Genomic DNA, 26410 nt, shown 5'->3' with positions numbered 1-26410 from the left:
CCGTCACAAGTGGGTAAAGCGTGACTCCACCAGTGGTTCTTCTCACACACGAGGGGTTCCTCGTGGCTCAGCCTGTAGCCCGAATCGCAGCCGAACGACACCGTGGACCCGATGGAGAAGTCCTGACCGTAGCGGATCCCGTTGACGGGGATGCCGGGATCCAGGCACGAGTAGCTGTCCACCGTAACGCCTGCAACATATAACAATCCCGGTGAAGGCTGACAGAAGGCATCAAGGTTAGAAAGAGTGAGGTCATCAAGAGCTTTTACTTGACTGTTGCAACGTTAGGTCAGTGTACAGTGTTGCACTACTATATCGTGATTCACCGACCATGAAAAAAAAAATATATATATTATTTGTATATCTATAGTGTACTCCACTATCTTGAGGTTCATCATTTGTGCCCCTGCTATATCGTAGATTTTAAATGCGTTACGAACATTTCAATCATATGGACACTTTTGTGTTGTATTCTTTGACTGTTGATTGTTTAAGGATTGCTGCTCCATGTGTGTTAAAAGTAGCATTTGCATTCATATATATGATTACAGTAACAACATACAGTATGTTAATTCACAGAACTCATTGTACAAGGTAGAATTAAGCTAATGGAATTTTGTTAAATTATATTTTATGGTTAAACATCATTGGTGTTTACATATGCCGATTTTGAGCTATTTATTGAACGGCGCAAAACTATAAAACAATTTCAGTATATTTTCACACTTACTCTCATATAATAACTTGAAGCCAGCATTGGAGCGGCTGTTGTCGGTGGTGAAGAGCAGGTAGAGGAAGTTGGTGCTGCTGAACAGGAACTGCGGCACCTGGGTGCCGTTGAAGGAGCCCACCAGCGGAGACAGGAGGTTGGGGCCGTCGTGGATCTCCAGGAAGTCGTAACCCAGTTCTGTCTGGAATCTGCGGGGAAACATTGGGAGTGCTGTCAACGACTTTCGATGAGAGTATTTGGGCATACGCTATATTGATGCAATTACTTGCATAGCATTAAGCGGAATAGGGCAGCACGGCGTGCTAGTGGTTAGCACATCTGCCGGTATGTGCAGTTGTTGCATTATAAATTAATTGAAACACAAAGCTTGCAGGTAGCCATACTTTATTCTGTTGTGTGAAAGTTTAACAGGCGGGTACAAAGGTACATATAATTTGTATTGATTGTTTGAGGCTATTTAATAGCTGTGCTTTACGCCACCCACCTGTCAAAGGTGACTTTGATGGATCGGCCGGGTTCCGACTCGATCACCCACTCGCAGCTGAGGGAATCCTTGTAATAACCGGGCCACCCCGGGGACAGAATCACCCCATTGGGGGCCGAATAGTGCCCGCCGCATGGAGCTGGAGGAGGAAACGGGAAAATGGCTATGAATTGTGAGGTCATCCCAGCTGCCAGCCCAGTTGGGAGCACTACATGCTCCCTATGAACTCCGCCAACTGTTAAACGCCACAATGGACAGAAGCTCATTCTGATCCCTCCGGTGCTGGGCAGATTTCCACGCAGCCTCTCCTGGATTTGAACACAACTACCCACCCACCCGAGTGGCAGCGAGGCAGCAGATGGATAGTGGCGGAGTTGCTTTGTTTCGTAACACTAACTCATGCTGGGGGAGCGCGTGACGGATGGACCCGATCTGACTAAAGCCCAAATCCAAATATCCATTGCGGTGGCGCCCGCAAGCTAGCGACTTCGCCCAAACTGCTCACTTTGCAGCATCACATTTACAGTTATGCAAGTAAGAAACTTGCACAAATGCACTCAGTTAAAAGGCAAAAAACAAAACAACATACATACAAACTAACAAAAAAAAACAACAAAAAACCCCCCAAAAAATGGACATTCAGCATTTGTACACAAATTATTTTTAAACAAAATATAGAATACTACTTGGTCCATTAATAAATGTCTATCATGTTAAGTTTAATAAATAAACTATAACATTCTTCTTCTGTTTTAATTATTCTCGAGTCACAATGTCCCATCACTGGTGAGTTATTTTTAGAACAGACTCGTGGGCAATTTATGTTGTCCTTGGGGCTAAATGGTACATGCTGGTACTGTGTGTATGTGTGTTTTTTCAATAGCATATCCATCAGAAGGCATCTGTATCACTGTGTCACTTTCGTCTCACCCTACAACACCTCCTCTTTGCTGAGAAGAACAAAAAGTTAATTGGAGGCAATTAACTTCATTACTTTATTGATAGCTTGTCACAACAGTTAGATTGCACAAAATGGGTGCCATTAAATACGTCTTGCGCTTCACTAAAAATGCTACATTTTGCCATAAATCCAAGGCAGTTGAGCATTACAGTATTTTATTTTTTTTTTATGATTAAGTACGAATGGTACAAACTCTTAACTTTGGCGAAAAATGCAAACAAATAATTTACATTAATTCTTATTTAGGGTTATCACAAATTAGTGTGTGTGAGAGTTAATTTTATATGTAATTCAACAAAAATGTTATTCGATCCATAATGATGAAGAAGAGTCAAAAAATTTAATAGTGTACAAATAAAATGTTTTTTTTTCATTTCATTAAATACATTTAAAAACTATAATTTTTGTTTGGATGATATAAAGATAAAGATATAAGTGGAGCAGAAACATTGTTGAGTAAGTCAAAACTTGTTAAGTTGCTGGCTAAAGAAGTTAACATGACATCAGTGAAGACCTACCTCTCTTCAGGCAACAAAACAGGAGACCAAAACATTCTTAAGCTCCCATCCCTTTACAAATAAGATTTTTTTAAATAATAGCTGTACATTTTCCCCCGTAGTTGAAAAAGAAAATCATCGAAGGGCATCCAATAGTGAGTCAACATTTTACCTTCACATTTGGGGATGGGCCCGCTCCACATGACCTTTCCTCTCTCCAGCTGGCAGGAGATGGTCTCGGTTCCTTGGGTTTTGATAAAGCCATCCTCGCACACCACAGAAATGGAGCTGCCCAGCTGGAAGCTGTCTCCGAAGCGGCGGGCGTTGATTGGAATGCCAGGGTCCGGGCACTCGTTGTGGCCGAACGCTTCAGGGGTGAAAAGTTACAAGGGGACACAGAAAGAATTGCGATAGTTACTGGACTGTGGTTTGAAACATAATTAGATGGTATAAAACTCATATTTTACAGCCATCTTCACTTTGATTAAATTCGGAATCATGACTTGGAAGCGTTGGCCTTGAAAAATATGTCCCCTTGTAATCTGTCTGTTCCATATTCCAGTTGCTCCTTTTTAGGATTTTGCTCAAATGCCTACTCGCTTGCTCGAGAGGACTCCAGCAAAGCAAATCGGGCCGCTGATAAAATTCATGCCAGCGTGCCCGCTTTGAGGCATATGGTCCGCTTCGTCGTATTACATGTCAGGACTGTACCGATTTCGAAACGGTCCCAAAAAGGGGAAGAAGTGCAGCGGCCCGGAAACTAATCAAATGCTACACCAGTGTTTATGAGCTGGACGTAGAAGATGTAACATAGGGAACCGGAGTATGTTTGGGAAATAACATCAGAGCCGTGATAGAGAGAGAATGTGGCACTTAACTCTGTTGTGCTCAAAACTAATTGTAGAAATCAGCAATTTTTGACATTATCTGACAGTTATGGTACAATAAACCAAATGCTGATTTGTTTGGCACATGCGTTTCAATGGACATGACAGTCAATCAGACTATATTGCAAGACAATAGAAGTACACAAGATGAAATTCATATTCTGGAAAAAATGCCTTACAAGTGGACATTTCAAACCATGACATCCAAAAGTTTTACTGTAGTTTATTTGGTGGACTTCATGGTTAAATTATTTTTGATAGTTTGTTCGTTCAAATATTTCTGATAGAAGTAATAAAGGTTTTATGTTATTTTAGTCATCATAGTTCTATTTACTGAACCTCTGCAATTGGCAATAGGGAGGGACAAACCCCTACCGCAAAAAGCAAATTATACAGATGCCACAAGATAATTGCAAAACACTTAAAAAGGAGACGATCATAAAACATCAACACCATCCATCCAAAATGTAAACAATTATAAACTCATCTTACATAAACAACTACTCACGATACAAACCACCTCACATGAGCATCATCTATAGAATTAGCTTGCATTCTAGCCAAAATAACGAGACATCACAAATAGGCAAACAAATAAGCGCAGGAGCATTTTACACGAGTGCTCATTAAACTCACCTTCTGGCATTTACACACAATCTAAATGTACAGGCAAATTGTAATGGCAATGTAGACATAAGGGCTTTGAAACACAAACATATTTTCAGCGCCACTATTAACTGTGCACAAGGTGCATTGAAGAACTGCCAACAAAAGTGGCTATCATAAAAGCACAATCAATAAATCCAACCTAACAACACCACCAACATTTCAACAGATGGCGCCTAAGTAATACATTTATTGCTTTGCCCTGAGCACCAAACTAGCAACAACACAAATGGAGGAAAGCATCTATGCAAATTTGCCAAAATCCAAACTGCAAATGCTTTTCACTGTAATATATGGGTAGAACAATTTAGTCATTTATCCATCAATCCATCCATGTTCTTGACTGCTTATTCCTCACAAGGGTCGCGGGGGCTGCTGGCGCCTATCTCAGCTGGCTCTGGGCAGTAGGCGGGGGACTAGTCATTTGTTTTGTCTTTTAAACAAGTATTGACTTTAATTACCACTTTGTTAGCATAGGTTAGCTATGGCGTAGTACAACTAAATTACGAACCCTGTACATCAATGTCGCTCTTTAAAAAAGGAGAAGAACCGTCACATACTACTATAGGTGATGTTAAAGCCTCTCCCCGACATGGAGTGGTCCGCTTGGAACTCCAGCCTCAGCGTGTTGGTGTTGGACGTCAGGTGTGAGGGACTCTCGGCGCCCGAGAACCTGCCCACGACGGCGGCGTCGCCCGTCTCGCCGTCCTTGACCGTGAGCGCGTCGTAGGGCGCCTCCAGGTCAAAGTCGTTGAACGCCAAGTGGATGCGCGAGCCCGGCTCCGATTGGATGAGCCACACGCAGTTCATGTTGTTGCCGTAGCCTTCCGGGTAGTCGGGTGAGAGGACGGTCCCCGAGGGCGCCGTGAAGTTGGACATGCAGGGGACTTTGCGGAGGGGAGACACAAAAAGCAGCTTCCGGTTAAATATTCATCTCCGCATCATTGCCGGTCATCGTCTGCTGCGGGCCGTGGTGAACTCGGTCGCCATGGTGACTGCTCAGCATCGCAACAGAGTTGGGGGAATACTCACATATGCATATAGGGATGTTCGCCGACCACTGGTTGTTGTCCTGGCAGGAGATGCTCTTCTCCCCGATCAGCTCGAACCCGAACTGGCACTCGAACCGCAGCATGCCGCCATTCAGGAAGCTGTCACCCTCCCTTATTCCGTAGAGAGGCGTCCCGGGATCACCACAGCTCTCTTTGTCTATTTCTGTAAAAATAGTCGACGTTTTCAGCTCGACAATAGGGTCCTGTAAAGGTTTGCTATAATTCTTGTTCCTCTGGGTTTTTATACAAAAATACCTGGGAAATGATTTCAACAGAAAATACAAACTGTATGTCTCCTTTAAGAATCTTTTGGGACATCACTTTGGGAGTTACACACATACACAAACAAACCAGTGGGGAGAAGAGATGGGCTTAGGCATTTGTGGATTTAGCTCCTCACAGGGGACCTGCTACAAAAAAAAAAGAAAAAAGAAAAAAAAGATAACGTAAAGGATCTGCCGCCTCGTCGTTTTCTCTTTTTAACGAGGTGGCACACCTCGCATTAGTTAAGACGCCGTGTTGGGAAAACAGAGTGTGACTCACCGTTAGTCGCCTTTTGCGCAGGCAAGCGACCGGGCTTGCTTGTTAAAAACAGCGCACGCTTGTGTGAGAAATGTAACCTTTGGCAGGGATAACACTTCTTTTGAGGTTTTTAAAAAAGGTGCCACAGAAATGTAGACATTATCGAGGATCGAGAGCGAAATGGCGAAGAAAAAAAAATGCAATGTTGTTGCCTCAGGCAACACAGACCTAAGTCATTGCTAACCGCAATAAAGAGGATGATATAGGGTCCATAAAACCTGACCAGATTTTAGTCATTTTCTTGTTAACACCCCAACTAATGTATGGGGATACATTTATAATACTAGCTAGGAGCAGCAGTCAAATGTTTGTAGACCGTGAAGGTCTGAATTTGCTTTGGGTACGGCTTACTGTAAGAATCCGGGAGAGTCATCATGGGGAAAGAGGTGAAGTATAATGAATAATTGAAGTGTTGAAACAGATTTGCTGGTGGAAAGGGTTCGTTTTGGGATCAGAAGAAGCCCGAGTACCCGGCGATATACTCAACACAAAGATTCCCACCACAACAGACTATGTGGCAGTTTTTCTAACCACTACTCTACAGTGTATTTACATCCAACTATTTTTTCAGTAGTTGTCTTCATGTGGGCTGGCTCAAGACTCAAAGCCGGATCCTCTCAACTGGGAGGCAGACATACGAACCACGGCACCCCCCAAATAACCCCACCACGCCCCTCCCCCACCGCGGCGTATTTACACGTCACACTAAATCGTGTCGCTCTCTCTCTGCTGCGTCAAACGAACGACTCAGTGTTCGAATCCATCACTTTCCGCGCGGCGTTTCAAAGGAATTAACGTCGGCCGTCTGGCGATAAGGTTAGACGGATCCCCGTTTGGGTCCACGTGAAATGCCACCGTGTCGCCGTAAGTCTTTTTTAAAAAGTCGGTGGATGGCATTTGGGGGGGATGTATTTGGCCTGGCGTTCCTCTGCCGCGACGTTCCCACTTTCACTATTATTTACAGGGAGGGAGGGGGATGATGTGTTTTTGCTGTTTGTACACTTCTGGGTGTGTGCGTTTTGTGATGTATTGCATTAATTTCCGTCATGACACCGTCTTTATGAGAGGCGCCGACTCCACCAATCACAGCACCCAACGCACAAGAAGGGAGAACAAATGGACTTTTGTTGGAATATTTCTACAGTACGACACATGTAATGGGGAACAGGGTGTCTTTACAATGTGCATGTACATACGTATGTGCATTTTTTTACCCACAACGTGTCTTGGGGATTGAGCCAGCCGCTCTCTTTTCGCCACTCATATAATATTCCATCATGCCGAATTGTTCAAGGGAATACAACATGTAATGTGTGCTGGTATAAAACGGTACTTAAAGATCCAAGAGGGAAGGAAATAGATTTTTGGAGGATAATGAGATTTGGGCAAAAGGGGACAGGAGAGAGAGAAAAAAGAAAAGAAAAATAGCATAGGCTGCGTTTGTGACCATTGTGAAATTGATTTAGCCGCTAGGATGCTAAAAGCATCTTGTACCTGCGCGCTCTGAGCTTTTACGCCATCTAATAAACGGCCCCTTTTTTGCCCCATTCTGTGCTTTTACACGCTACAAACAAAAGTCAGGATGCATTAAGAGATTAAGTCAAACTATCGTAAAACAATTTACAGGGATGGCAGGGAATAGCCACTTTCACATGGCCAGTGAAAAGCAGTGATTTACCTGCACTGTGTTTTATGTTTCAGTCCTCAATTTTCTGACTTAAGCAGTATTAATAATATATTAGCAAGGTGGACCAAAACTTTTGTAAATGATGAATACCGGGTCGGTTGGACATTGATTCAAAATTTAACGCCCAACACACACTTCTTCCGTGTCCGGTATTTTGAAGTGAAGTCTGTGTAAAAGAGGCTACACTCACTTTGGAAATTGTATAAGAGGCTCAAGAGAGGCGGGATAATAACTGTGCAAATTGGGAACAGTATGACGCGGGTGTGAATTATCTGATATTATCTTTTACATTTTTATTTTTTTCTGCTACTTGTTTATATGTTCAATAAAAAAACAATCAATCAATCAATCAATGAACCAATATCATTTAATTATGCGTAAAAATTATGCGCAAACCATTGTGTAGATGTTCTGTTTTTAATGGGTTGTGTGGAGTATATTCGTAGATATCACAAAGCAGCTTTTTTTTTTTTTTCTGGGATATAGTCAGTAAGTAGGTAACCTTCATTTGTAATGCGCCTTTCACAGACAAAAGGTCACATATAATATAATGACCTTCACTAGTAACACAGCTGTAAATGAGGCGAGATGATGGCCGAACAAGGTGTGAAGTTTAAGATGACACTCGTTTCCCTGATGCACTTTAAACAATTTTCCTACAATTTCATAGTCCAGTTTGAAGATTACAGTCATTTTTGTAGAAAACAGGGATCATTTTGACAATGTCGCCTGTACGTAAACATTTGATTTTTAAGTCAGACAGGGAAAAAAAAAACAAAAAAAAAAAAAAAAAAAAAAAAAACATCCTGGTCACCTTTTCCCCCTATTTGCTGTTAACTCCATGTGTTGGTTTTATCTATGGCTGGTATGAGTCCTGGAAAGACCTGCTTTAATAGGGATGCAATAATTGATCCAGACATGTCACCGGGTAAGAAATATGTTTTTACATTCCTACACTGTGCTCTTGCTTTCTGCACAGTGACCTCCAAACTGCGATTTTAAATTTTGATTTTTTTGGGGGGGTGCATTCTCTGCATGTGGTTGGTCCTCAAAACATCCCTATGATAATTTTCTTCCACGAACCAATGTCTTTACTGGCGGAGAGTTCCAGCACGTTCCCATATTGAAGCAAATGATAGTGAAATATGTTTGACAAATATTGACATTTTAATCTTTGAAAAGGTTATTATGGTAAAATGATGTCTGGTAAAAAGCTATGCAACATTATGTCTATCAGTACAAAAATGTTATGCTAATTTGAGTTTGTTTCTTAACGAATGTTGTTGCAATATAAGCTAATGCTAGCATTAATATAAAATGGTGTTATTAGTAGCACCACGGCAGCAACACAAGCTAATTTTGACATGATGGCATTAAACGCTATTGTTGTCGTTAGGGTGGGAGCAAAAATTAGTGTTAGCATGACAAAGACACAACCGCTAGTACATAACGTGACAGGAGTTTGGGCTGATGTTAGTATGAAGGCAAGAGTACAATAATTAGTACAAAAGCAACACATGCTAGTTTTATTCCGTGTTTGAACTAATATTAGCATCCCAGAAACATGTACATGATTACTGACATTTGCATGGTGGCAACACAAGCTGAATTAGTATGACGCAAATAAAGCTGTTATTAGCAAGGTGGCGACAACACAAGCTAATGTAGTATTATTGTTTGTATGATGGAAAAATGAGCTACAGTTTTTCTTAACATGAGTTAATGGTAACATGATCGCATCATTACATAATGTCATTGACGGCACACAAGCTAACATTACCGTAAGCATGGTGGCAACGGAAGCTGAAGTTGTTGACATGCCAGAAATACAGCACAGTGGCAACATGAGATAATGTCAAAAAGAGAGGGAAACGTGAGCTAATGTTCTTAACATAAGCCAATCTCGTATTCAGTAGCAGGAACATTGTTGCTTCCTGTTAGTTTATTACCGCTGGTCAATAATTCATGAGTGAAAAATCATATCCTGCTGACGCTTTTGTGATGAAGTAAGCGTTTGCCCTTCGCCGGTTACCTCGACAGCACAAACACAGGATCCCAACGGGAGCCTTATCGACTGTAAACCAAGTGAAATTTATAGTGATGCCACGACTGAATATTTTATAAAGTCATATTTCAGTGTCTCTCGCGGTCCACCAAGCGTGATTTTTTAAGATACTCATAATTAGGGACCTTCACTACTGCACTTTTGGGGGGCCCTGAAGGACCCAAAAGCATTCACATGAGTGATATTTTTTTTTGCGTATGTGTTTTACGAGTGACAAGTGGCTCTTAATGAGCTCAACAATGCTCATAAAAGATTTGTTGTCCTCCGAATTATATGCAGAGTGCCAAATTAAATTAGGTCTGGTTGGTCTCTCCCAGACGGATCCTCCTTGTTATTAAAATGATACTGCAGGACACTGTTTTTATTGGTTTGGACAAGTCAGCGATAGCGTTGAGCTATGAAAATTTCCCTTTAAGGTGAGCTTATGGAATGGATGAAATCAACAATCAAGTAAATCTTTTGTGATCTGCTATTCCCGAAAGTCTTACTACGAGAGTGGTTCGGAATTTTGCCATACATCACAAGTCAGCTAACTTGCATAACACAACTCTTGCACAGCATTTCTCTGCCTATGATTTGTCAGCCAGGCTAGGCCAAGATCCAGAGCTACTTTCAAGAGATTGCTGGAGTACAAGTTCCATTTTTCGCATGGGTCATTGAGACTATTTTGTGAGCTCTGTTTCGTTAGACATATGCACCAAATGAAGTATTGACCAGTGAAAATGGTTTAAACCAAAAAAAACTTTTCCCCCCTAACTTTGCAGAGGGCACTGGTGAGCCCTGAATTAGTACATCAACATGGCTAAATATGTGAGCCCACCCGGAACGAGGACAGTCACCATAACCTGTTAAAAGACACCTTGACATCTCTGGCGCTAATAAAACAAATTACATATTAAAAGCCGTAAAACAGCAGATGAAGAACGTAAAATAAAATCTCAGATGAGACGGAATAAGGACTCGTGAAATGGGGGAACATCCCCAAGAATTACGGTGCAGCAATATTATATTTTTATCTGTCCGAGATATTACATATTAACCAATTCAAAGAGTAATATCGCTTCAAGCCCAATATAATATTTGAAGTCTTTATTTGACGACAGTACTGCTTTTTATGCTATCACGGCTGCTGAAATCCTAAAATGCAAATGAATACATGTGCTAGTATATGTCTCACTGGTGTATTCATAAAGGTCGCAAATGTAATGTTGCTAAGGAGCTAAATATGAACTGCGGAATGGATCCATATTTCAAATTCTGCATATGGACTGTGCAGCCTGAATGACAAATGGGTGTGGGCACAAACTCACTGAATCTTTAATGAAAATGTGATGTCAATAATGTTGCAGCGCTGCCTCAAATCTATAGCGGGGGGGACGTGCGTATGTGTGTGATGTGTGTGCCTCGCAGCTGGCAGCAGAGCCCAAGTGTTGCCAGGTGGGTGAACTTGGCGTTAATAATAGATGAATGAAATCAGACAGAGGGAGTGAAAGCAAGAGAAAAGCAGGAATAAAACAAAAGAATGAAACCTCAAAGAAAATTGGGACAGGTCATTTTGCTGGACAACAACCGGACATGAGACAAAACAAAAACGTGAGGACACATACTGATGAGGGTATTTTCTCGTGGGGATTTGTACTTCGCAGGTTCTTCACTCATGCACATGTAAATTTGAGAGGCTGTGGACTTGAGAGGATGCATTTGCTCGAATGTGCACTGGTACGGTTTCTCAATTCCGTCGATGTTTGTTTTTATATCGTCTCCTTGCGAGCTGTGTTCTTACCTTTGTAGTTGATCTTAAAGCCAATGGATCCGACGCTCTCGTCCGACTGCAAGTGAAGCCACATCTGGTGGGTCATGCTGACAATCAGGTCGGGGACAAAGCTGCCCGACAGGCTGCGACACAGCGAAGACATTACATTTCATTCTAATTGGAAATAAAAGTCTCATTTCCACCGCTGTGATGAGATGAGATGATCATCGCTGCTCGTAATAAAGCAATAGAAGTACTTACACCTGCAGGATGGTGGTCGGATCCCCCACCTCGCCTCCATCACCGATGGTCAACGTGTCGTAGGCGATCTCCAAGTCGAACTCCTCAAAGTTAATCTGGATGACCTGCAGCATATAGGAAATATATTAGGACCAATTTTATTATATGTCAAAATTGTTTCAAACCTCTACAGTGGGACCTTGATTCCATGAGCGTGCTCACAACTCATATCTCAAATCACCCTTTCCCCGTAGAAATTAATACAAAATGATGTTGTGTAGCATTTTAGCTAGCCTGGAGCTGATTCACGGTTTGACAAGACTGACGTTGGTCAAAATATCGCTGTTAGAGCTGCCGAAAAAATGGCCACCATAAGGAGAGACTTTGCCGACAATTCTGTTCCACCATAACCTTGCTCTCGCAAGATGAATTCTTGCGGTATTTGTGAGTTCACAAACTCCGGAGAATACCATCTTGTACAGCTCCCGCAGATAAGTGCCATTCCGACTAATCACAGAGCGACATTGTGTTTGGGGGGCGGGATATTCAACTGTGACGAAACCAGGAAACCAGCACCGACGCCGGAGCTACCCTAACCTAACGTGGACGAATGGACGCTGCAATTAATTCTGTTCTCGCAGATTTACTCACCGTTTCCTTGTTGAATGTTGAACAGAGAGAGGCTGAGAGGCGCTTCGTGCATTTCTAGCTGGTAAGATGTTCGTGTGCCCCCCCCGCCCACACACCCCATTTCAACATGAACATAGATGACAATTTGAAATTTTCACACATGGCTGTGATTGCATAAAAAAAACAAAAACGTGTAGAATGTCGCATCGTCCAATCAGCTCGAATTATTGTACAGAATGTCTCGCCTTTTCCCAACGAAATCACTGTGGTGAGGTACCAGATGGATATGTAATTTCCATCTGGCTATTTCCAGGTTAGTTCCACCAAGAACCATTACGGGACTTCACAAAATCACAACCACCATGGCAGCTATAATTCAATTCAATTCAAAATTTATATTTCATTCTTGAAAAAAACAAAATGAAAGGGGACAGACAGAAGTGAAACTTATTTCTGGCCCTTACAAGAAAAAAGTCACAGCGACACGTTCAAGAAACACTTGGCTCGTTTAACTAATAGCGGCAACAATTGTATTTCTCTTAACTGTCTGTGTTAGGACTGTCGACAAATTTGTGACAGATATTCACAAAAAAATTAGGCTTGACATAATTTGAGTTCCTTGTATAAAATAAAAACATGTAATATTATAATAGTAATAGAAATATAATATCCCATAATATATTGAAAAAATCAAAATTATTTTTTTAATAGTAGTAAAAATAGTTACTTTGTCTGGTAATGAGTTACTTTATGATGAAGTAACTCAATAATTAACTCGGTTCCAAGTAATGTTCCCAACACTGCTCATCACTCACTTTCTCGTGACCCTTCATTTGGAAGAAGAAATTTGGCACAATACCATAACAATAACACACACTATCAAATAACTGAATAAAACAACAGCTCAAGCTCTCCTGGGAATTTGACTACTAGTTCATGAATGTATCAAGGTGACGAGAAGCACAAAGCAAGAAAGACTCTGATCGGGAATTATTCAACCAGCACATTTTTTTTTTGTTGTTGTTTCATGTGAGACCATAGAGAGGCAAGAACAGGAAACCCGAGAAGGAGAAAGATGATGGTCACTCGGGGGAGGAGGGTCGGTCTAATAATGAGCACATCTTTTGATGCTCGCCGAGAACTGTGTAAGAATATTTCAAACTTGAGTTCACCCTCGGGGAGAGATTGAAAGCTCGCTTGCTCCCTCCTTCTATCGCGCGCTCTCTCTCTTCCTCTCTGTTGCTGGAGGGGAATTTCTTTCCCCCAGATTTCCAGATTCAATATCCCCGCTCGTGGACTTCACAAGCATCTCCCTGGCTTAAATCTGCCGTTAAAGAGTGGAGATATTGACGTGACCTCAATGCCAAGGCGCAGTCCAACTTTAGCGCTAATTTGCCTTGTTAATGGTAATGATTGCCCTTTCGTCAATCAGTTGACTTTTTTTTCTTTTTTTGGTTTATTTTTCGACATGGCTTCCAGCAATTAATCTGGCACTGAAACTGCATGAATCAAAGCAGATAAATGCCTGCATCTCCAGCCTCTTTCACATTTAAGATTCGAGGTTGCCATCCATAAGTTGTATACTGTAGTATCTGTGACTATGAATGCTACAGTCGGAACGATTGCCACAATTAAGTCTTAATTAAGATGAAAAGGGAAAGCAAAATATTACTGGGAGATGTGTGATGGATGCGTGGCCATTAAGCTCCTTTATGCAACACCCCATGAGGCCGCATGAGCACAGTTCACACGGCATTAAACATGGAGAGAACATAACCATAGTGCACCAGGAAGGCGGGCGACTTCGGGAGGGAGAAATATGTAGCTCAGACTTCTGAGGCACGCGTAACGTAATTCCTTTCGGTGTAGCGCGCGTGTACATATTTCTCCTCCCCTCTAATTGGTCGGCGGCCACGCAAGCACATCCGTCTCTCGCTCCGCCGTCTTCGCCGGCGCCGGTCCGTCACCCACCTCCGCCTCGTCCGTTCTAATTGGTCGCCGCGCTCCGGCTTCTCGCCAATCCGTCTGCGGCCGCTGGCCAATGAGCCGGCAGAATTGGATTTCTGCATGATGAAGCGCCGCTGAGAAAGAAGGTGAGGGTAGCTCGGGTGGGAGAGTCAGTGGCGGAAAGCGGGTTGGGTGAATGTCCGATTTATCACGGTTCATTTATCACGTCACACTATATTGTTGATTTATTAATGATCATTTTCTTAAAGGGGAAGTCAACCCTCCAAAATGTTTTGTTTGTTTTGTTCTATGCAGCCCCACTAGCCTAAATACGGCGGCCATTTTGCCTCTTGCTGTCGACTGAATATGACATCACAGCTGCTCAGGCCATTTTGCCACTTCTGTTTGACTAAAGATGACATCACACTCAGGGCTCACGCAACAACCAATCACAGTGCTGCTTTAGAAAACAGGTGATCTGTGATTGGTCGTTGCGTGAGCCCTGAGTGTGACGTCATCTTTAGTCAAACAGAAGTGGCAAAATGGCCTCTGTCATGTGCTGGAGGTTGGATCCCAAAGTCCAGACACAAATAAGGTTTTAACTATTTATTCACATCGAGAGGCGTAGAACAGACTTGACTAGACGAGAAACAAAGAGTTGCACAGAGGGACAGAAAGCAATAATCCGGCAAACACACAAATTCTCAGACTGCTACGACAGACAGTGAATCAATCTGATTGGCTGTGGTTAAGGATTAAAGATTGCCATCACAAAGCTCATGACATCACATAGCATAAAACCAGTTGAAACATCACATAGCGTCTTTCCAGTTGACACCAGATGATGGTTACATCAGTTCAAAACAGACACTTGACCTCACGGTCGTGAACCCAAACTTAACAGGTCATGAACTCAAACTTAACCCTGGCGTGACCCCAGACATGACAGCCGCCCCCTGATATGGATAAAAACGGCTGCATAACTCAAATTCCACAAATGTAACATTAATCAGAATGTCATGTTTAGACTAGTGAGGTCACATATAACATGTCAATAAATGTTTAGTTTGACTTCCACTTTCATGGATTTTTACAGTATACAAGCAAATCAGAATTCAGAATTGGGCACGTTCAGTGTAGTACCATAATTGTATTGCATGTAAAACAGTCACTGATGTCCTACTCGAGGCAACTTGAACGGTGATTCAGCAGCGCTCAGGCACATTTCTTAGTTGTCTATATGTAAATAAGTAATTATCTTGCCAGTCTTGTTTTTGTTGTTTTATAGTTTGGAGTGTCACAGTGCAAGTGATTGAAAAAGAGCAATTGACAGTAAAAATACACTTTTGCTTTTCACTCTCCATTTTTTTGTATTACTTTTTTTTTTTTTTTTAAACATAAAGATCTGTGCCTCAAGTCCAGACTGTGATCACTCTTGCCACCTATGTCATTAAGTGAATATTCAACACGCCGCGTTCCGACAGCGACGGCCGGCGGGGGCAGACGAGGGGCCGTGAGGGGAGCGAATGAAAAGAAAAAAAAGAAAAAAAAGCAAATGAGAAGGCGAACGAGAGCACGCGCGAGAGAGAGGGGGAGGATGAAGAAGAATTGAAGAGGAAGGAGGCGGCATTGCTAACGGCCTTACTGCCCCGCCATCCCCAAGGTTAAATGAGAAGAGGGGGAATGAATTGGCTCTAAAGGCTCATTCCGCTCAAACTAAATGAAGCAATAACGTCAGAGAGCCATAGAAGGCCATTAACACTTAACCCGAGCCGAGGGGAGAGAGAAACGAGGGGGCCGGAAAGAAACCAGAGAGGACAGGAAAACCTGCCGTGCCTCATCCTCAGATGTGGACGCAAGAGTGGAACACCCTGCACTTCCTTTCCGAGTAATTTGATCGTTTCGGGCTCCTTAATGAAGAAACTGAGGAGAATTCAGACGGGACACTTTCCATGCCCGGTGTGTCACGAGTCACCTCCTTTCTCTTCTTCTTCTCTGTCTTCGGATTATGCTCGTGTTCATTTTTTTTATTTCCTTCTCAGGAGATCCAATATCCTCGACAAGCTGCTCCTCCTTCACCCATCAGTGTGCTCATTAAGAGCAAGCCATTGCAAATACGCTCCCAGCTATTAAACTTGCTCAAGTTGGATTCAAACATTAAAATATGCTGAAATCTGTACTTTTGCCACTGTAAATGCATCTTGAAGATAATTAGGGGGGTTGTGTTCACTTTTCCATACTTTAAAACATGAAATATTTAAAATTGTAAATAAAAACATATAATTGCATCAAATAAAAACACATTCATAATTATATATCAAATGAAAAATAATTTCAAAAATACAAAAATATTATTCGTAATAATCACAAAACGATTCGGAGTTAATCCTTTTTTTTAAAAAAAACTTTTTTTATGCATACTAAATTAGTATGCATTAAAAAAAAAAAGTGTTTAAAAAATGTGTTTTTCCGAAACCGATACCTGTATTGGCAGAGGCCCCGATACGGCATTTAAACAGTGGTATCGGTATCGGTGAGTACTCACAAGTAACATGCCGATACCATTCATTCCAACGCTAATATAGGATTTTGGATGCAGCATCTTGTGTCTTGCTGGTGCACGACATTCACTGATGTGTGACATGTTCACTGCATGCCGATCTAAGATATTCTATTGTCCCTTGAATGCTCTGAACCAATGGCAGGACAGCGTTTTCATGTTGAGGGAAAATAAACCTTAGGTATCTGTATGGTTTCGGTATCGGTATCGGCCGATACTGCAAAGCTGGGTATCGGAATCGGTATCGGGGGCCGAAAAACGGTATCGGAACAACACTAATACTAATATGTTAATTGTCTCATCTTTACAAGTGCATACTGGATGTGGTTTAACTCACATTAAAAGTTACTGTATTGTTTCCAAACTTTCATAATGTACTACACGTCGGATAAGTATCCCTTCCATTTGATTGACTGATGCTCTATGGCGTTAAAAGCTTTCCGGAATCTTCTGCGAATTGAACCCCGGCGGGAAAGCGATGACACTTGACTGACGGCAGTGATACAAAATCCATGAGCAATATGCTGCATTTACATATTGCGTTTTTAACCGATGAATCTTTAATTCACGTGCCAATTCACACGAGTCCAATATGAATACGGACAAAGAAGAAAAAATCTGTCAGGATGTAAAAAATAAATGAAGAAAGAAGGATATTAGGAGTGAAATTAGAGGATTTGTCACTCACGCTTCATCCCTTATCGTCGGCTGCTTCGGGGATTGTATTAAAATGTCTCCATTTTTATTGTCATTCACGCACGGAAATGCAATGACAGCTTGTGATGAAACTATTAGTCAAGTTAGGGCTGCATTTTTTTTTTCTACTGAGAAAATTGCCACCATTTTTCTTGATAAACTAATAGCAAAAAATAATTCAGATACAAACAGTCAAATAAGACCCTAAAGCTGAAGGGGGGAAAAAAATGCAATATAAGATAAGACCCATAAAGGTTGCACTGGGTAAAATAAGACAACTGATGGATGTAAACACAGCCACAAACCATACAGATTAAAACAAACCTATGGTAAATCATCACAACATTGCAACAGTTTAAAATAAGATGACCATTACCCTCTTAAAATTGTGCTGGTTAAAATAGGATCATTTAAAAAGGTATGCAGCTAAAAATAAGATGACTGCTTACGCCCAAAATTTACTAAGTTTAATGTGACAACTACAAATCACAGAAAAGTTGCAAAGCTATATTAAAAATAGTATAAATCCCTAAAAAGTTTCACAAGGTTGAATAAAATGACCAAAAAAAAAAAATTCTAAAAATTGCAAGGTTAAAATTAAACCACCACAAATTCCCCAAAAGATGCGGGGTAATATAACAAAACCAAAATAAATCCTGCAAAAGTTGCACATGTTAAAATCAAATTATCGTTTAAATAGCCTGAAAGTAGCATAAATTGAAACTTGACAAAAATAGATCTTCCAAAAATGGTACAGATTAAAATAAGACAACTGTAAATCCCCCCAGGCTAAAGCAAGGTTAAGTTAAATCCAACTAAAGTTGTACAGGTTCAAATGAAACATTGATAAATCCCCGCTCAACCTGAGCAGCTTGAAGTAAGACGACCCGTAACATGTAGATGTTCACCGCACTTCTAATGCAATGTGACAGAACAGAATACCGCACGTCATTTTTTGTGAGCTGTTGGGCATGTTTAATGACATCATGTGGAACATTAAACTAGAAGTGAAACTCTATGTAATTCTGTATAAAGCACTGTGGCTTCCACCCAGGTCAAGCGGGAGATGCACAGAAGTTGTTGTTAGACTCCAGAGAAGCTGTGTGTGTGCATTTCAAAGCTATTGCGTTTCTGATGCAATGATGACACGGCCACGCGCACTCCATGAATAGCAATGACATTCCTCCCAGCCCGACCAATCACGGGGCTGGATTTGATGTCTATAAGCAGCACATAATCCTCGTCAATTATTATGGCGTGACATTTTCAATTATTTACAACATGTCAGTGAACTAAGCGTGTACATGCTTGTACCTGCATTAATAAGTTACAGTGGATGTTAACTTGGACAGACAAGCTACCAATGTTTCATTTCCGGATCAGTTGAACTCAATGTATAATGAACAGGTTTAAATAGGATCACTATAAATCTTCCAAGAGTTCCATAATTTTAACCATAAATCCCTCAAAAGTAGCATGTCTTAAAAACTTAAAATAAGTCTCCGAAAATCTCCAAAAGTTGCACAGATCAACATAAGAGTACCATAAATCCTACAAAATTGCACCGTTTATTAACTGAATCCTTATAAATCTCACAAAAGTTGGGGAGGCTAAAGAAAAAAAAAAGAAAAAAAAAAAAAGACAACTATAAGTCTATGAAAAGTTGCAGGTGAAAATAAGACAACTGTAAAGCTTCCAAAAGATGATTAAAACAAGACTCCCATCAATCTCGCAGAACTTGCGTTAAAATAGGATTCACAGAAATCTTGCAGGTTTAAAAAAAAAAAAAAAAATTTAATTAAAAAAATAAATAAAAAATAGACTGCAATAAGCCCTCCAAAGATCGCAGAGGTTAAAATAAAGCCATCGCAAATCCCATAGGTTAAAATAGTATTAATCTGAGGCAGGTTATTTAAAAAAAAAAAAAAAAAACGCAATACGTCTCAGAAAAGTTGGAGGCAAATAAGATACATCCCGCAACAATCCCACATATTAAAACAAGACACCTGTAAATCTTTCAAAACTTTCAAGTGTTAAGATTACTGTAAATCCACAACCCAACAGACACAACCCAACAAAGATACTAACTGTTGGTTGGAATTGGAGCAGAAGGATTGTAATAATCTTAGACTGTCAGATTTACTCTTTATTACAAAATCAATAAGACGACATAATTGTTTTAAAAACCCAATGATAGCCGCCACCCTGACTGCCTGGTGAAATGCATTAGAAATGACAAACTCTCAATTGGCGCCCGGTGGGCTCTCTCCCGTTTGGCATAACCCCGACTTTCAACTTAATAATCAGTCGTTCCATTTAAGATTATGGGAGCAGAAAGGAATTACACACCTTCATCATCTTTTCTCAGATAATAAGTTTATATCGTATACAAATTTGGTCCAAAAATATGAAATAAAAAACGGAAATTTCTTACATTATCTGCAAGTTAAAAATATGGTTAAGAAACAAATCCCAACACTTCAGGATACGCTCCAACTGCCTGTCTTAGCTAAAGATATTATAAAGCTTTCTCCAACAACAATAAAGAAAATATCAAAAATATATAAGTTATTTTTATACACAAATAAAACGTATTTACCGACTTTAAAATGGGAAAAAGACTTGTCTATAGTTCCGGAACCAGACTTTTGGACCCAAATCTGTGAAAATGTATTTAAAATGGCCAAACAGACAAATTTGCAACTTATCCAATATAAGATACTTCATAGAACATATATTACACAATATATGATGAAAAAAATGGGACTCTCTGACTCCGACATTTGTCTCCAGTGCTCACAAAACACTGCCGATACTTATCTTCATGCTTTATGGTCATGTACTCCAGTGCTGCATTTCTGGACTAAAATCTTGGAAAAGCTCGCTGATATATTAAACTGTAGGCTTCCTTTATCTCCAAGATTGTGTTTACTAGGTGACTTAACAATAACTGAGCTACCATGTAAACAATCTCAATCTATATTTATAGCCCTTACTATTGCTAAAAAAATAATCCTTGTCAATTGGAAAAATAAACAATCTCTAAATATCGACCACTTGTTAAACTTACTAATAAATTATATCTCAATGGAAAAAATCTCTGCCTTAAATAAAAATCAAGTATCAAGATTTAAACAAATATGGTCTATGTACATAGAATATTTTAATCTTAATTTGGCAACTTAATCCTGCCTAGATTCTGCCTGTTAACAAGAGCCACCACATCGTTACAACTTCTGTTTTCGCTGCTTCTGTATTTGGTATTTTGTATCTGATTGTTTTTATTTTTATATAGTCAGGAACCTAGTTGCTGCTAGTGGGCTCGAGCACACCACACTATACGACACTATACTCATTAACTCCTTAAGATTTATTTCTAGTGGGCACTAAGCATCAACACTTGGTGTTACTGCATGCTAATTAGTCAATTTTCTTGACGCCGTCCCCCGTGGTCGGGCGGGGGACGCACACACTCAAACGCACGCAAACGCACGCACACATACACAAAAAAAAAAAAAAAAAAAAAAAAAAGAGCAATGATGATAAGACATTGAATCGGTAAGACTACCAAATGAACAATTCTGAGCTCTTTTTAAAGAAGAAGAAGAAAAAAAAAAAGATTACTGTAAATCCCTCAAAAATTTCACATATTGACATAAAACTACCCTAAATTTAGATTACAGTGAATCCCCAAAAAGTTGTGTAGTAAAAGAAAAAGACTACCGTAAATCCCCCAAAAGTTGCACAGGTGAAAATAGGGATACCATAAATCCTCCAAAAGACTACCACAAATCTCCCCAGATAAGCAGGTTAAAATAAGACCCCTCTAAAGTTAACATCAAAATATTACCGGAAATCCCCCATAATGTTACACAGGTTTAAAATAAGATATTACCCCAACAACCCGCATTAAAACAAATATGTACAGCCTAAAATAAGATTACAAAAAAACCAAGACATTTTAATTAAATAAAGTGAGACGTACCTTATTGGGGTTCGATGCCGTGATGATCCAGACACATTGTGCATTGCTCTCATACTGAATCGGGAAGTTGGGCGACGTGAAGGTCCCCGACGGTCCCTGAAGGTTACTGCCGCACGTCTTGACTGTGAAAACAGAACAATGGTATAGTCGCAGACTTTTCTCTGGCTGAATATTGCAGAGCACACAAACGGAGGGGTCGGGTAGAAGATATCGACACGGTCACCGACATCTCTCCCGATAGTCCCACTTAATTGGAGACTATCGGTTGCGGAGTACCACAGGATTAGACCGGAGTCGCAATATTGACTCATGGGGCTGCTCTTAGTGCTGCACATCTATGGAGAGTCAAACAAACCAACTGAGCAACAATTAGGAACTAGTGTCTAGAAAAGTGCACCACCTTACAGTGGAAGGCATGTCTTTTACTTGGTCTTTTGGGGTAATATCTGCCTAGCAACAAATAGTTGGGTGATGATGTTGACTTCTACATTAGCTTAGTTGCTATCCAATAAGCCGCAAACTGGTTAGTTGCCCATACGCTTGTCACTAGACCTCACTTTATTCTTTTTATTATTGACTCGTTTTAAGAACATGACTTATTCCAATCTTTTTTTTGTTTTGTTTTGACTAGCGTGGAAGCGGCATTAAATTGCTAGCAAGCTGCCTTTTGCTTGTCACTTGTGATGAAGAATGTTTTGTCTGTCATGTTTTACCATTGTAGATTTCATGAGTGCGCCAGCACGCTGGTTCTGCAGTTAGAACATTAGGTTCATTGAAGACAATAAATTGAAAAGAGCTGTGAATGTGAGTCTGAATGGGTTGTTTATGTATATGTGCAAGCAATTGACCAGCGTCAGGTGAAACAATTCTTGCCCAAAGTCATCTAGAATAGGCTCCAAATCACACACAGCCCTAATAAGGACAAGTGTAAAAGAAAACGGATGAATGGATGGTATTATCATTTTATAATTCACAGTTAATACACAATAATTTCCACGTTTTAATTCACAGCCATATGACATAATAAGCCGGTCTGAAAATGACACACGGTACTCGTTAACACACCAAATAAACCCTCATTTGGGCGCCGTATACTGTGACAATCAAGAAGCGCAGCTCTCTCCGTCCTTGGTTCGTCCCGCGCCGAGTCGGGAGGTAATTTTCTGCTTGGTTTGAAGCAGCGTTTGCTCCTTAATTAGTTTGTTCGCGCGGTGCACAGCTAGTGGAACAGGCGCCACGCAAAAAAACAACAACAAAAAAAAACAAAAAACAAAACAAAAAAAGGACATCTTTGCCAATGGAAATCCCATATATATTCTCAATGGGGACCTTGTACAAATATACAGGGTGTTCCAAAATGGTTGACCACATTCTAAATGCCCATATCTCGGAAACTACTTGATGGATCTTAATGAAACTAAATACACTTTATGTTGAAGGTGCTAAGTTTTATTGGTTAAATTTACAAAGAAAAGTACAAATGTTTGTTCTATGGCAGATTTTCATAAATGTTCAATATGAGCGCCGCCTGTGACTTTGCACAAGTCGAGTCGGTATTCAAGCTCGTGCCAAAAAGGGCCCTTTTCTTGAAATTTTTGGTGCCAAGTCCTAATTTGTTTTGTAGTTGGCGCCTTCTTTGCAAAATTTGTGAAGAAGGCACGCTTGGACTGTCTTCGGTGACTGAGTCCGAGCACGCTCTAACACGCAAAATCACTTTTTCTTTTGAAGTGAACGGCGGTTCATAACCTGAAAAGATAGAAATGCCAAACGTTTCACGCAAAAACTTGAAACGTTTCTACACAAGCTGTGAAAATTTGAGGTCAATCCAACAAAAATTGTCAAAATCATTGGCCTATGAAATGGGGTCAACAATTTTGGAACACCCTGTATCGTAGTTAAATGCTTCTGTCTGAATCTATGCTATTCAAGGGTGGGACCTGCTGCAGAAAAATAAATAAATAAATAAATAAATAAATAAATAAATAAATCTGTGAATAATCTATGCTCATTGTCATAGCTTCAAGAACAGTATTCAATGAACAGGTGAACCGCCAAACCGCAAACATGCAGATGTCTAAATGTATCAATAAAATACATTTTAAACTTGAATAGTTTTTGAAAAATACCAAAAACAGCTTCACTATAAATTCCCAGAAGTTAAACTAAAATGAAAATGCGTTAGCTTAAATGAGCAGGTTAGCTAAAACCAGAGGTAGGCAAAACCGTCATTGCTTTTGGCGAGTGCTCTGTGACGCGAAGGACCGGGTGTACTGACCCGGATTGACGGACGGTCAGTCAACGCGCTGTCTGTGTCTTTTTTCAAAGCTTCGCGTCAAAACACTCGCCGAAGCTGTGGTAGTTTACGCGCACAAGTTAAAATAATTTGTGATGCAGAAAATGTGTCAAATAAAATACATGAAACACAAAGATACACTTACAAAATATATTAAAATGACTGAATAATATGAATAGCTCAATACCACTGTATAAGTTGTATGCAGTAGTTTGCTCTTTGAACCCAACCTAAAGGTTTGAACTCAACCAATTTGACAATTGAGCAGAAAAAAAAACCCCAGCAGTGCACAGAGAATCATCCCACAGGGTGTTTTTTTTTGTCCTGGAATGTGTGTCCATGAAGCGCTTCATGGAACAAGTAAGAGACCCTTTAAGACGATCTATCGCCCCCCGGTGTGTCCCTCAGCTTCTTCTCAACTGGCCCCAGACTGATTGTTCCTCTCATACGCAATGCATCTTCTCTTGACCTTCTCTTGTGTTTGGAGCACTACAATCCATACATCCATAACGACATGTACAGTACATGTGCGTGTATGTAGGCCTAGGTGTACTGTATACAGAGACGTGTGTGCGTTTGTGACAAAGTATGCATGCGTGCACTTTGACAGCTCAATCAAGACGGCCTGAATGAATGGCCGCGGCATCTGCGTGCGATCCGGTGATTGGACAGTGTGCTGCCATAGCAACGGCAGGAAAATAATTTCCAGTTATTTTATAACAGGTCTTCAACTTCTAGTGGTCTGCATCCACAATTTGTATCAAAATGTACTAAATGTACTCGCACTGCACACAAAAAAATATTTTAAAAACTGGTAATCTAAAGTTTATGCATGACAGACGATATTTTTAGCGCTATGTCGGCCATCTTTGTGGAATGTTGTGCAGTTTTCAGAGGGTGTCTCTGTCAAGGTATTATATGCACTTTAGAACTGAAACTATTTAACCTATGAATGTTTACTTGCTTTGCTTGAGTCCCATATTATAGACGTTGAAATAAATGAGCAAGTTTAGCCATCTGCCAGCACATCACTTTAAATTGTTTGTTCACTGGATTTTTCTACATGTTGAGTGTCGCATTTCTTCTTTGTTTTTTCATTTCTGTATCTTTACGTTCTGTTTTTTTTTTCTTAAGTGATATGTTTGCTGGAAAACAGTTCAGAAGACCGTTTTCAGTGTGAAATAGAAAATTCATGGCAGTAAACAAACAATGGTATGAACAGAAAAGTTCTTTTTCTCCTTTTTTTTTTTGGGTGAGAATTGTTCAAGGTTTTCTCCATGCTAGCGAAAAAGATGTATTATTCTCCGAGTGCGATTCTCAAGGTCCACGTGATCTCACTGGGGGATCCAGCCTTCGAGGTTAGTGGGTGGTCCTTGAACAACCCCCCACACAACTCTTAGCTCTCATTAGGGAAGTCTCTTTAATCCAACTGCTGCACAGCAACAGCAAGGGCGCCAAACAGACTTCCTGGGTATGAAATGGTCACCGAGCTGATTGGGAATCAAGGTCGGTTGATCCCTAACGGTGACGCTACCGTATGAGGGCGCCATTCCTGACTTCCTGTCGTGAACATAACGATCGATCACTCTGAATTTGGTCGATTGCGTGGAATTGCTAAATTGAGTCTTGAAGGAAGTGAAGTGGATTTTTAACTGAAATGCTAATAATCACATTGCATCAACTGCACTGTCAACAGTTTGCACAGTGACCACCATGCAGCACGGTGAAAATATTGAGACAAAGTACGATCAAAATTCCTCGTTAAGCGTATATAAAGTAGAATCTATCAACGCTTTACTGACTTCCTGTTTCAACTTTTTAAAATACGTATAATTTGAAATGTTATACGCCATAAATCAACACCTGCAAAGTGTTCTTTTTAGGATGGCAATTTTGCCATCAGAGGAACTAAATGTAATTAAAGTGAATTTATTATTTAAGGGGGAAGTGTCTCATTTAAAGGATATGATAAGTAAGCCCGGCAGGTTTGCTCATCTTCATTTTCAGAAAAAGCGTTAGAGGGCATCTTTTATTTTTAGGACACATCAAAAAAAGAAAACACTTCAGGGGTTTTAATTACAAGAATGTCCTTGAACGTATTAGGGACTTTTTTTTTTTTTTTTTTTGCCCACAAAACGAGCAATAACAGCTGACATCTTCACACATGCTTCTTCTATTAGAAAAAAGCCCACAAAAAAATGGTGTGGTTGTATTTTGTCATTTCAATATCCCTTTTGGTGTGTCGGCCATCTTTGTGGAAATTTTGTGATTTTTGGAAGGTGTTTCTGCTGAAGATTAATCCACATGTCCGGTGCAAGACAGTAACACACTTAAGATATTAATTTAAATTTCAGCTATCAATTTCTGAACATTTGTTTTAGTGTTGGGGACGTGAGGACGTTTTTTTCGGCAAGCTCAAAATGTTTTTAGTAAGCTGAAAACGCCGTAAATCTACTTCATAGCACTAACTTGAATCCGAAAGCACAATTGGCAGCCTACAGCTTTATCGAGTGTTCCTACTGGTCAAAAAGCACAAGATGGTCTCAACTGCATTTTGTTTTCAATTTTCAGCACAGCATGTCAGACAATATTCCCCGATTTTTATGAGGAAGATGCTGCTACCAAGTTTTTGCTAATATTTGGTACTAATGTTTAAGCTATGTCTTAACATTTTTACAAGATTTGCAAAGAATAC

General features: G+C 40.4%; 1 protein-coding gene across 3 annotated transcripts in view; it reads right to left on the bottom strand.

The window, feature by feature from the left end:
* Window positions 1-26410, bottom strand: part of csmd3b (CUB and Sushi multiple domains 3b) — a 331521-nt gene that overhangs the window by 68976 nt on the left and 236135 nt on the right. For all 3 annotated transcript variants that reach the window (XM_077507458.1, XM_077507460.1, XM_077507461.1), the window contains 9 exons: window positions 21423-21544; window positions 11626-11729; window positions 11395-11507; window positions 5258-5440; window positions 4786-5112; window positions 2845-3039; window positions 1215-1353; window positions 731-918; window positions 2-190 (listed from right to left, as the gene is read on the bottom strand). In XM_077507458.1, the coding sequence (XP_077363584.1) occupies window positions 2-190; window positions 731-918; window positions 1215-1353; window positions 2845-3039; window positions 4786-5112; window positions 5258-5440; window positions 11395-11507; window positions 11626-11729; window positions 21423-21544 (1560 nt within the window). The remainder of the gene's footprint in view (window position 1; window positions 191-730; window positions 919-1214; window positions 1354-2844; window positions 3040-4785; window positions 5113-5257; window positions 5441-11394; window positions 11508-11625; window positions 11730-21422; window positions 21545-26410) is intronic.

Source organism: Festucalex cinctus, chromosome 19 (assembly GCF_051991245.1).
Source record: "Festucalex cinctus isolate MCC-2025b chromosome 19, RoL_Fcin_1.0, whole genome shotgun sequence".
NCBI classification, from domain to species: Eukaryota; Metazoa; Chordata; class Actinopteri; order Syngnathiformes; family Syngnathidae; genus Festucalex; species Festucalex cinctus.
Note: the sequence above shows the minus strand (reverse complement) of the source record. Positions and strands in the feature narration are given on the sequence as shown.